Below are 12,417 nucleotides of genomic sequence, written 5' to 3' on the forward strand. Positions count from 1 at the left end.
ACTGTGAAATAATTAAGTATTTCCTGTGATCCATCCATACACAAGACTTTTTTCTGTGATCGCCGCCAATGGGTTTATGTTGGAATCAGCTGGAAGTAAGGAGTGTCCCGTACAGACCCTCGAGGGTGCGTCGTGCATCGATTTCAGACTTGACAAAGCCTCTGTGTTTGATGAAGTGGGAATGAGGACAGGTTACATGTTTGATCATTTTAAAGAAAATAGTTGCCCCCTAGTTTCATCATTTACCAGAAAGAACTGGCCCAATTAGCTGGAACGTTTTGTGGTCTTACAAATTCAGAAGATTCAGAAGAAACTTTATATATACATATATATATATATATATATATATATATGTATATATATGTATCACCTGACATTTTAGCCTATTTCAGTACATATAAAGACTGCACTACATTATCAGTCACACCGCTCTTATCAATTTCTTTACACTGGGCACCAGTTTTGGGAATCCACAGTACGTTGTCTGTTGTCCATTGTCGTACTGTCTGCTGTTATGCACCAACCACCAAGTCAAATTTTGACATATTTTGGAAATAAACGTTTCCTGATTCCTGATTCCTGGCGTAATCTCCCCCGCACAAACAGTGCATTTGACACCCACCGTTGACCTGTTTCAACATGTGAATCAAGTCTCACCATATGCCTAATGATTAATCACTTCTCATACCCTTTGCACAAACTTTGAAATAAATACCATCAATTGATGTTTGTCTGGCTTGGTGAGTAATTTAGCCACACTGCCCTGTTCTTGTTATAATTTGGACCTCAACACCAGGTCGCCCATTTAATTGCACCAGAAGCCAAGCTCACGTTGCCTCTGCTTCTTGTCAAACTAAAAACATTGTACCCTCTAAGCAAATCCCAAAGGAAATAACCATGAAAGACTTACATTCAATTATTGCACTTAAACCTTTACTCAGATTCTCTAATTATAGAACCCATATAGTCCATATTGTCCATTGCAGTTTGAAATAGGGAAAATGTTTGGCCTGTGTTTGGTTTCTTTGCCCTAACTGCAGGTTTAAAGCCCAAAGGCCAGAACGGTTCATCCTAAAGAGGATGTCTTACTCAGTGAATATGTAAATACTAGCACTTTGAAGCAACCATGCACCAGGGAACGGGTGATATTGCCTGCCAGGGCCAGGTTAAAGCTGTGATCCCTGGTTGATTGAATAGTATTAAATCCACCTAGGTCACAAGGGGAAGGATTTCCATGAGCAAGTATAGAAAAAAGGCCAAAAGCCTTCTTGGTATAATTGAGGCATGGGATATGGGTATTACCCGTATAACTCAACAGAAGGTCGATGAGTTTCTGATATTGTGCGGACTGAATTTCTACTTGAGGCCATCAGCCGCACACACACTGACTCACTAAACTATTGTGGGCGAAGGCAGGAGCAGCAGCCTGATGGCGTCGGTCTCAACAGACGACAACACCTATTTCTATATTGCTTATGAATCTGTGATGCTTTGTGGATACTTAATTTCCATTTTTTTCAATAATTTTTGGATACCTGATACATCTCACTTGCTGAACAGTTTGATATAATTTCACTTTTAGGTAATACAATACATAATAGCTGTGTATTCCACATGCAAACATATGTAAACAATCTGTCCTGATACAATTCTTCCCTTTGGTAAGACAACTGTCCTGCAGAGATTACAGGACGGCAGTGTCTTCATAGTGGTGGGACATGATTTAAGCCAAGGGATGATAGGAGATGGCATTTTTGAAATGTCAAAAGGGGTTGAGAAGGGCAGAGCCGCTAGTTGGCTTATCTGTAGTCGCTGCACTCTATTATCGCACTATCAAGGGCATAGATTTTATTTCAGGTCAGTGATGGAGGAAATCGAATATGATGTTTTGGACAAAACACCTCAATATCAAAATTGCAAAGAAATGGGTTGAACATTTCTTTCACAAAACGATATAAACTTGTGTTCTTTTTAATATTTAGCAGTAACGTAAGTAAGTAAGTGATGCATTGACAAAGTTGATAAAAAGTGAATAAGAACGGTCTGGTATGTTCTAACAGTAACATCACTGGAGTGTAATGCAGCCTTTAAAACCACAAAATCAACTCTCATGTCACAATGTTGAAATATCATCAATATTTTGCCCAGCTATTGGATGACCGGTAGTTATTTCTTACGTGCTTTAAGGGAAACAGTGGAGAACATCAGAAAGAAAGCATGCCTTTATTTGAGCTTCAACTGCACACATAAGTAGCACTTTATATTTTATTCAGTGTATTACGGAATAAACGAAGCGCCTGGCCTCAACTGGAGGTGAAGTCAGAGGGAATCTATTACCGTCTCATATCTTGAGATGCTTTTTTACAGTACAGGCACATATAGCTGCAGTCTATATCTTATTATGTTCCTCCAAAATATTATTGACCACCTGCCACACATCTCGTCTCAACTTCAGGCTGCTAAATTCAGGTCTTCAAACCCGTGAAGGTAGGAACAAAAATCGGATAATTTCTGTCTAAAGTATTTCAAGGCGAGAACAACCCTAATGTTTAAGGCTGGAACAACTAAATTTAAAATAGTTGACAGTGAATTTTACCATCCTCCCACAGACACAATTTTCACTCATGAGCTGGAGTTAGTATGCAACATAAAGCTATAAAGTCATTGGAATTTATCAAAACGCAGCTTGGGAAGTGAATCCTTTATCGCTTCTTAACAGAACTGTAAGAAATATCTGAATATAGTGTAATATTATTTCCAATCTCAATGTTGAATAACGTTCTTTTTTTGTACAATATTTCCAAATGGCTACTACGGCAGGATTAATGATTTTTTTTAATTGACCAAATGACTGCATGCGGAGCAAAGGGCATAGTGATGAATCTCTAAAATGATCATTTGACATTTCAACGTCGTTCAGCTTGTTTTGTTTAACTGTACTGCTTTGGTCAAGGCTCATTGCTCATGTCAAACTACGTTCTGGTTGCCTTCGGTGAAATAAACCTTACACACTGTACGTAATCCGCTTAGCACAAATGCCCGGCAGGCCCCTTTACTGACCTGCTGGTGGACATGGAGGAGCTAAAGATTTAAATATTCCCACCAAAAGACACACGAGTTGAGAGTGAACATCCATCCAACTGTCGGGATTGTGTTCTGAACATAATCCCTTTGGACGTTGGGGGGCTAACAATAATGTTACATTTTTCTACTTTATAAGCAGTAAATTAGCTCAGTATATTACTAATCAGGGCACAGTCTACAAAGCGCCAACCAGCTCGCTGTGGCATTTTGTGGCCGTAATTGTGTAAGCGCCTCTGGGGGAGGGGGTGTTTGCTCTGAAAATGGCCTCCACAGGGAGCTCCCGTGAGGCCTCGCTCCAGACTGTGTGTGTGTGTGTGTGGGGGGGGGGGTTAAAGGCCAGTGAACGATTGGTGAATAGTGGGCAGTTGTTACTGTCCAGCTGCTCCCCCGTCCCGGCGCTCTCCCGCTTGGGGACCTTAGTGCGTCTTTTTACTGTACAGCTGCTGGCAACTGTAACAACAGCTCGCGCACACAGGCCATCCGCACACTCGACACACATGTATGCGCGTTACTGCAGGAACTGCGTCGCGTTTCTTTCCTGTTAGAAAAACCAACGGTACGACGAGAGGCAGAAGAGAAAAAAAACACCTTTGCATGTGCACTCATGCAAACGCACAAAGACACAGATATGCATGGACGGACAGATTACGGGCACAAACAGATGTCTGCAGACGTACGCCTACATACTTAACACACATACGCATGAACAAACGCACTTGCACACAAATACAGATGTGAGCGGACAAACGTGAACTTACTCTTGCATCCGCACTGTGGATCGACAAAAGAAATATGCCAAGGTGTTTGCAACTGATGGAGGCCCTCGTCTAAAAGAGGGAGTTGTTGAGTTGTTCTACCAATAGGCGCTACATGCCATGTACAAATCTATGAACGCAGCCAGGAGAAGATGTCCAGGGGGTGTTATGCTTATTAAATATTACCCCAAGATAAGTCTACTTTGCGCAAATCATACCAAGCACCATTACTACCTCCAGGTTTACACAAGATATCCATATTGTAAATGTCACACTGTGGTGTAATAACGACTTTGCGTTAGATTTGCCTCGTTGTGAGGGCTCGACAGCAGTCGAATCTGACATGGGGAATAGAGGCAGATTATTACTACTGAGATACACTGATTAAAAGGCATTCTGAGTACACAAGCTTATTTGTGGGGCATTACAGCCTCCGAGACAAAGGCATAATAAGTATGATTTTCACATCATTCCCTTTTTTCAACACTTCAAACCTTGCATGTTTTGTTTGGTAAAAAATATTTTTTATATTACTCATCTTAATTGCATCCTCTTTGCCAAATTGTAAATAGGCTGAAGCTAATTCAGCTGCCATGTGCCATTATGTATTATTGTATGTTGAGGTAGAAAAGAGGTCTGAAAACAAGCTCCATTCAAATTTGTGATGATCCATAAAGAACTATTAAAATTGACATTTTAATTAGAGATCTCGTAACAGCATAAAATGCTTTGCTTCAGCAGAACATTTCAACAACAGTTCAGCCAAACAATTGAAACCCTCCTGTTGCTTCTGTTTAATAATCACTATCACTCATTTCCATAGTACATTTGCCCTTATTGTAAGAGGGATTGTTAAATAGCTTTTGTTCAGGATTGCTGTGAGTTTTGATGATGCTTTTTCTGAAATCATGTTGCAGCTACTAACAAGTAATTAAGTTTGAGAGGAAAGAAGTGAGACATTTAAACTGACATATGTCAGGAGTCCTCCCTGTACTTTGATGCAGTGTTTACAGCAATTAGCCACAGGAATCGATTTCAATTCCTTCTTGAAAAACGAGATGGGGAAGAGGAAAAGAACAGGAACTGTGTGGTGTCTGTAAATACGAGCAGTCGAGGTGTGTTGCCATGTTGCAGGTACGATGATCCAGTGGTAAATAGCAAGAAGTTTCAACACCCTTGAGCAACGTTTGATTGTTGCTATTGATCGCGTTGGATTCTAAGGCATCATTAGGTAGAAGCTGCGGTGAATGGAAATGCAAAGGGGACGGGATGGAATTCATCAAAGAGCTGGACCCTAACATTTAAAACGTACGGCAAAATACGAAGGAATACCGGAAGGGGATTAAGCAAAGACAGAAGCATGGACAGCATGATATTTCTCTATATTGTATGTCTTGATATTTTACCTGCACAGCAGTTCCCCCATTTATTGCTGATGACCTAAATCTGCAGTGAGCCACCTTTTCATCAAAGCTGCCTCAGTGGTTTTTCCTCAAATAAGGTTGGGGACAAACTACCAAAAACACCAAATCATATTAAATCCAAAAAAGAGCCCTGGAGCAGATCATAAATATTTGACTACCTACACCTTGCAATATCAAGTCATACTCGTATCATAACATGAAATATCCAGTTAGAAGAGAGCGTCATGCATGATATGTTTGTTTAAGATATACAGGTCTTTTCTGGGTTTATTTTCTTATTATCAACTCACAACCTACCCTTTAATCACATATTCAATGTTTGTATTTTAATGTCCCTGCCAAGTGGATTCAGTGAAAAGTGTGTGTTGCTACTGAAATGATCGTTCAAACAAGTTAGTCATTAGTATTAACTAGTGCTGTAAGTTAAACGCGTTATTAACAGCGTTAATGCAAACCCATTTTAACAACGTCAATTTTTTTACCACAAGATTTTCTTTTTTGAGGGGGGGTGGATGACTGTTGTATGAAAATGTCAACAGGCTTCTCTGTTTGAGTAGCTGGCTGAAGGCAAAGACGTAGTAGGCTTAACTTTTACTGGTAACCTAGCTGTTACTATTCTGCTTTAGGAAGTTAGCTTAGGAGCTAACAGCAGATCCACGGAATAAAGACTCAGCAATCCGACATGGATTTTAGAAAAAATAAAAATATGAGTTAACTATGGCATAATGTATAATATTTTAAGCGTTTGACAGCACTAGTATTAACATTTCATCCATTTAAAACCTGATTGCTTTTCATTCATGTGCACTTGTTATGCCTTATTTTAGCGAGTTGCATGCATTGAGTTGTGTAGATTTTCCTGTTTAGGTGGATTATTCAATAGATCGGAATTTTGGAATCAGGCTGAAATACGACAGCTGTGATATTACCACAACATCCCACTGTCTGAAGTGAGCTATTGCTTTTATATAATCGTCCTCACATATGGTATCATGAAACATGTTTTCACATAATGTTCACATTAAAATAGACCCTCTTTGGCTGACCGGCTGCACATCTAGAGGCCTACTGCCATGGCATTTATGCCAGAAACTAGCCTATTTTCTTTTTCAAAGACCGATGTGATTTATTCATTTTTCATTATTTTGATTATTTCTATGTTGCCCTTAATTTTACCACAACTAAGTCAACGTCAGAGTGGTATGACATTGATAACTGCTTTTATTGTTAGATGGAGGTGAGTTGCTTGCAAGTTGCTGCGCTGAGAAGTTTCACACTTACGCCCCCTGTCTCTTTTGTCCCGATGTGGATCAGCATATTTTCTGAATGGTTGCTCTGCAGGGCCACTGTTTCGGTTATTTCTGCTGCATTCCTGCTCGCTTGAATATTCTTGGAAAAAATGTTGAACCTCACCTACATTTTTAAAATACAAAGGAATCACGTATGTCTCAACATGGTATGTGAGTATTATAACAGCGGTGAACCAAGCAGACTATTTCTAAATCTTTCTATATTCAACGTTTTAGATACTTGAATTGTCCTTTGAGCATTTCATTTTTTAAAATTGGATTCTAATTTAACTGTCCCTTTACAATTTGCTTACTGCTTTACTTTACAGCAGGAAGATAATTGCGTCATCCTGTGTTATCAGGCTTTAATTATTCAGACCTCAGTAGGGTTAATTGTTTCTTTTCAGCAAACAAAGGCAAAATGTAAACCGTGAAGCAGTAGAGGGTTGAGGGTGAATGTCAGCAGAAATTAACCACTTACAGTTGTCACTTTACCTTCAGTATGTCAGAAGAAAAAAGTGAAACTGACAGCTCTTTGTGCTACTCTGGTCCATAATTCCATTATATTTTTTGCTGCCAGCCTGTATGTGCTGCAGAGTAGGTAATGCTAAAAATAATTGAAGTTGTCATACAAGAGATGCATTTTCATTTGATCACACATGGTGCTGTGCCCTTATTATGCTGTACGGCTTCATGGGTTTAAATGTGTTTCTATTGGACTGAAACAACTAAATTTGATGTCCAGAAGAGAAAAGATCACCAGTTCTCAAGTGAGCTGTTAGTGAGACAGAGCAGTTGAAGAGATCTCCTGTTATATTGTCATTTCAAAAAACGCACTACGGATTGCGCTGGAGGTCACTTGAGTCGTAGTCGAGACGAAATACTTCAGCCACACCAAACAAAGCATTTGAGAAGAAAGGTTGAGCAATGCTAAACATGATGATCTGAGAACTTTTATTTGGAGCACCTCTGATCCTGTTCAAAATTCACTGGCACGTCCCCACAACATAAACAATACTGAATCATTCATAACTGTCTAATTTCCAACGGGCTCCGTACTAGATGAGTCAAATGATTCACTTCCCTCTGCGGCACAAACACTCAGAGCCCCGCAGCGGTGTAACGGCGAGAAACAAAAGGGTATTACGCTCACAAACACATAGTACAGCAGCTACAGGTAAGAAAAGTTACTGCTTTTCTGATTTCTCTCCACTCCAAGAGCTCGTCTTTGCTCATCGGGATCCAGGAGTGTGTCTAAAAACGCCTACTGAAGCTTTAGCAGTGACAGATAGAGTGGTGGGAGATATTTGGAGCGAGGGCAACCGTCTTGACGGACAGGACAATGAATGTTCAGGGTCTATCTTTTGCAGTGTGTTTGTCTCGTCCTTTGTACATCGTTCTGCTGGACCATGTGAGAATGGTAATATATTGATGTCCTGGATCTCTGAGCAAAAAGGAGCTCTGTTCTGTCTCTCTACAATCCCTGTATTCATCAGAAAAGAGGTTTCTCTTTCAGGCTCTTGAAGAGAGTGGTGTTAAAGCCCCATATTCTCCAGAGGGCCGCCCAATCATTTTGTTTGCTGAAAACAGAGAAGACACAAAGTTCACTGGTTTGTTCCAACCACTTTTCCCTTCCACTATTTCAAATAAGAGCTCCTGTTGTGACAATACAATTCGTCAAGGGTACTGACCTACTTCATGTCTCTGTATCATACATGTCTGCAGTATATTTTCAAAACAACTCTTGGAAATGGATACGGTTGGATAGCATAGAGCTGCGTTATTCCACGAAAGCGACACTCTGACTTCATTTCGGCTTGACTCGATCGCAACGACAATGTACAAATGTACAGACTGGCCTGGGCCTGCGGAGGTGTCCCACAGTCGGAGTGAGAACACCGGCAAGCGGAACGGGCCCACTTAGACACAAAAATAGAGAAACAGAATCGCTCCGCATGTTATTAGCTGGAGCAGTAATGCCGCACGGTCCAATTTTCCTTCGAAACCGACTGGTCCTCCCATCTGCTTGGTACTAGGAAGGTCCTCAGCACGCTCCCCTTCAGTCTTTAGTGTCTATTGTGCAGCAGATGAAGGAGCAACAACAGAAGGCTGAAGGCAGCTTGAAGCCGTACGCTGGGAGGTGAAGCAGAGTTTGAGTGGCTGTTGGACGACAGGGTGGATGGGCCCACTAGTAGTTCATTTCCTAGTGCCTGGTGGGAGAGAAAGAGATCATTTGAATGCACACTCGTCTTTGGATGGTCCAACCCTGATGATCTGCTATTACTAAAGTGTGTTCCAAACACATTATCGTAACTCGTTGGGAGAAGCAGACTGATGATGATTTTTCTCAGGGTTCGTTCATGCTCCGAAAGGTCAGGATTAAACGTTTTTCTTGTGTGTCATTGTGTTGGTTTAGACGACCGTGACCATACAGCCAGACATTAAATCTGTGTTTGTTAGCTTAGTTTGTTAACTGAGACACAGCAAATATATATATATGGCAAAAATATTTTTTTATTTTGTATGTATCAACATGTTGCATTCTTTCAAGTAATGTTATGAACAGATGTGTGAATTTATAAGTAAAGCACTTCCAGCTATATACTGACCATTTTTATATTCATATATAGAGGAATCAGATTAAGACAATATTTTTGATTTAACTACATATAAAGGTACGTATTGAAGAATTTCTCTTCAATTCACATTTTCTTTAAGAAAATGCTGGTGTGTGCTTGTGTATCACGATATGTCGATATATGATCATACTTTAATGTTATTCCATTGAAAGACAATGAAGGATCATGTTGAAAGGTTGCCTAGCTCTAACATATGTAGGTATATGCTCTCTTTTTTCTACTCTTTTATGAGTAAAAGTGAAGCTAGGAACAATTGATCGTCACTTAGTAATGAAGGTGGGCTTTCTGTTTCTTCTTCTGCGGAATACAAATGTGGACCGAGGCTGATGTTTTACCCACGACAGGACGGTTTGAAATAGAGCTCCTGACCTCAGGGTTGTATATATATATATATATATAGATATATGGGTAGAAGTGTATATTTTGATTTGACCTCCTCTTCTTTTGCATTGAGACAGAACCAAAGTAGAATAATTAAGCTTGTATGTGTGGGAAATGAAAATGTACAACCCCGAGTGGTAGTAGGCTTCAGGAATGTGACAAGAATATCGTTCCCACGTATCCTGTGAATCTTGTGCTATAATGAGTCCCTTCCTTTCTGCATTGTCGTAGTGTATGAAAAGTAAGAATTGACTACATGAGTGTAATTTTTAAATATAATATATGGTGCAGATGGATACTAGTCTACCTCCTTACATAATACAGGTGTGTGAGTGATCAGCAGTTAAAGGCTAAACACCAGCAAACATGAACCGATGCACAGCATTTTGTTAGAGAAAAATACTGTATGTCAGGAATGTGAAATTACCTTCATCCATCTTTTCTTCATAAATTTCGACGAACAGATTTTGATAATTACACAGGACTCTTGTAGCAGGGGGACTGCTAATGTTATGTAAAGTATATTAATGATCACAATTTGAATGTCAACGTTACGAATGAAGCTTGTAATATATGCTGAGACCTTTATTAGCCCTAGTACTTAATAGGGCTTACTTACATAGCACTTGCCATTACTACCAGTTGGTGGATGAAATCTCAGCATGCTCTTGTGTCCGATGGGGCTCACTGCCTACAAATTGTGGTCCCTTTTGGCATTTTATGGGTATTGGAACAGATTTGTTGTAAATCTGTGTGTGTGTCTCTTTCTCACTTCAGCTAAATTGTTGTTTTAATTGAAGCACTATTGCCAGTATGGGAACTTTAAATGTGAATTAAAAGTGGTACGTAGGTAGGAATAAATACTGGATGGCAGACAACACTTCATGCCGCTGTTGGGAATTGAAAAAAATAAATACCAAATTGATTCATACTAGAACAATGTCATCCTTCTACAAATATATGTCCAGTGAAATAACGTAAACAATAAGACAATAAGACAATAAAAACAGCAAACCTGTGTTGGTATTATGGAATCCAGAATGTTCTTTATGGTTTCCGTGGAGTCGGGTGGAGAGGCGGTGTTCCTGGTTTCTCTGCTGCCGGGGCTGGGGACGGGTGTACTGGACTGGATGACAGTTGGCAGCTGGTTTGATTCACTTCCAAACGCCATAAGAGCGTTCCCTGAAACATTTAAGACACCAATTAACACGATAAAAATAAAAATTGTTAACAAACGTCTTTTTTGGAGTTTCACTCATGTCTTCACAACAGATGTCTCAGCTTCTGAACTGTACACTTTTCATTAGCGGGTTCTGCTGGACCAGAGCTAGTTTGGATTTGGCCAGCAGAAGCGAGAGAGAGAGAGAGAGAGAGAGAGAGAGAGAGAGAGAGAGAGAGAAAAAAAAAAGGAAAATACTCAGTATTCTCTCCAAGTAGCCCATCCTCTCTGCACCTGCCTCTCCACATCGACCTCATTAACTCATAGCGCGTTTGCAGTGACCAAACAACTCTGAGGCCTCTCTCTGTATGTTTCCCACACTGGCGGCTCGAGGAAAGACCGGCCAAAGATTCATCTCGCCCGAGCAGAAGATACTTATTGTGTGTGTACAGGTTCTGTGATATGATTTGTGTGCGCTGAGCCCTGTTATAAGGACCATTAATTATTCACACTCCAGAGCAGAGGTCATAATAGAGATGTGAAGAAGAGAATGAGCATTAGAAGCGAGGCAGAAGACGCAACACATTACTTCTGGATTAAGGCTGATGTGACAGCAGGAGAGTTACGGATCTCACTTCTCTCGCTCCGGTTACTTATGCTGCTTGTGAGTTGCAGTGTAACAGGCCGCTGCTAATTGGCCCGGCACGCATCCATTCTTTTACATTATGATGCGTTCAGGGTCTGTTCAGTGAAGTATTGGGCCAAGGTGTGAGGAACAAATAAATTCAGTTGTTTGAATGAGATGTTTTCAGCAACATGAATACATATTTGAAGTTAATGAAGAGGGCTTTAACTTCCTAACACCAGCTCTAAGCAGCTAATAATACAGCATTAGCACTGCTAATGACAGGATTTGTTTTAATCCAAAACATATAATCTTTTATTTCCTAATTGTGGCTTTTGGGCTGATGCGTAATAGAGTCTGAGCCATGAATTTTATGATGTAGTTACATAGTAAGTATTTCAATCACACCTTCAGAAACATACCATTTGCCACACTGACATCCCTTCACCTTTAACCTCGCAATTACCTTGTGTTACCATGGTTACATTGATTCTCTTAAAGGGAGCCTGTCACCCTTTCTCTGAGCTGCATCTGAGTACTCTCTGTGTGAGTCCTACGTACAACCTATACACTTCCCGCTATGCTGCTGGAATATGTCCATGAAGGGTCCAGTACAATAGTATTTTTAATGTTAAAAGACATTAGTAGTTTTAATATCTATATTAAGCTGCTTAGATCTTGTGTTCTGAAGTTTAATGGTTAATTAAATTAAATTTAATAATAATTTAGTGTCTATTTATAAGATCTCCTTCAATCTGTACGGATCGTGGATCAACTATGGCCGGTTAGACCACTGTGTATTAATATTTCATCAAATCATCTCATGTTCAGAACTTTGATCAATGGCGTTATTTCTTCAATTTGATGACTTCATAGAATATGTATTATTGTAGAAACCCAACAAAATTTAGCACAACTATAAACGGCAGTAAAAATCAGCATTGGTGTAAAATTATTACAAAAACAAAAAATATGATAACCAGACATTAGACTACACAATTACTTTTATTTGGGCAGCGTGGTATGTTTCCTTAAGGATCTTAAGTGAAGGGGTGTGCTAA

At 39.9% G+C, this 12,417-nt stretch overlaps 1 protein-coding gene across 1 annotated transcript in view; it reads right to left on the reverse strand.

Moving 5' to 3' along the window:
• Nucleotides 1–7,615: 7,615 nt before the first annotated feature.
• gfra4b (GDNF family receptor alpha 4b) overlaps nt 7,616–12,417 on the reverse strand; it is a 29,957-nt gene continuing 25,155 nt past the window's right edge. The window contains exons 7-8 of the mRNA XM_037462482.2: nt 10,588–10,754; nt 7,616–8,762 (exon numbers count right to left, since the gene is read on the reverse strand). Coding sequence (XP_037318379.1) covers nt 8,619–8,762; nt 10,588–10,754 — 311 coding nt within the window. The 3' untranslated portion in view covers nt 7,616–8,618. The remainder of the gene's footprint in view (nt 8,763–10,587; nt 10,755–12,417) is intronic.

The sequence above is a fragment of the Pungitius pungitius genome, chromosome 2 (genome assembly GCF_949316345.1).
Source record: "Pungitius pungitius chromosome 2, fPunPun2.1, whole genome shotgun sequence".
NCBI lineage: Eukaryota > Metazoa > Chordata > Actinopteri > Perciformes > Gasterosteidae > Pungitius > Pungitius pungitius.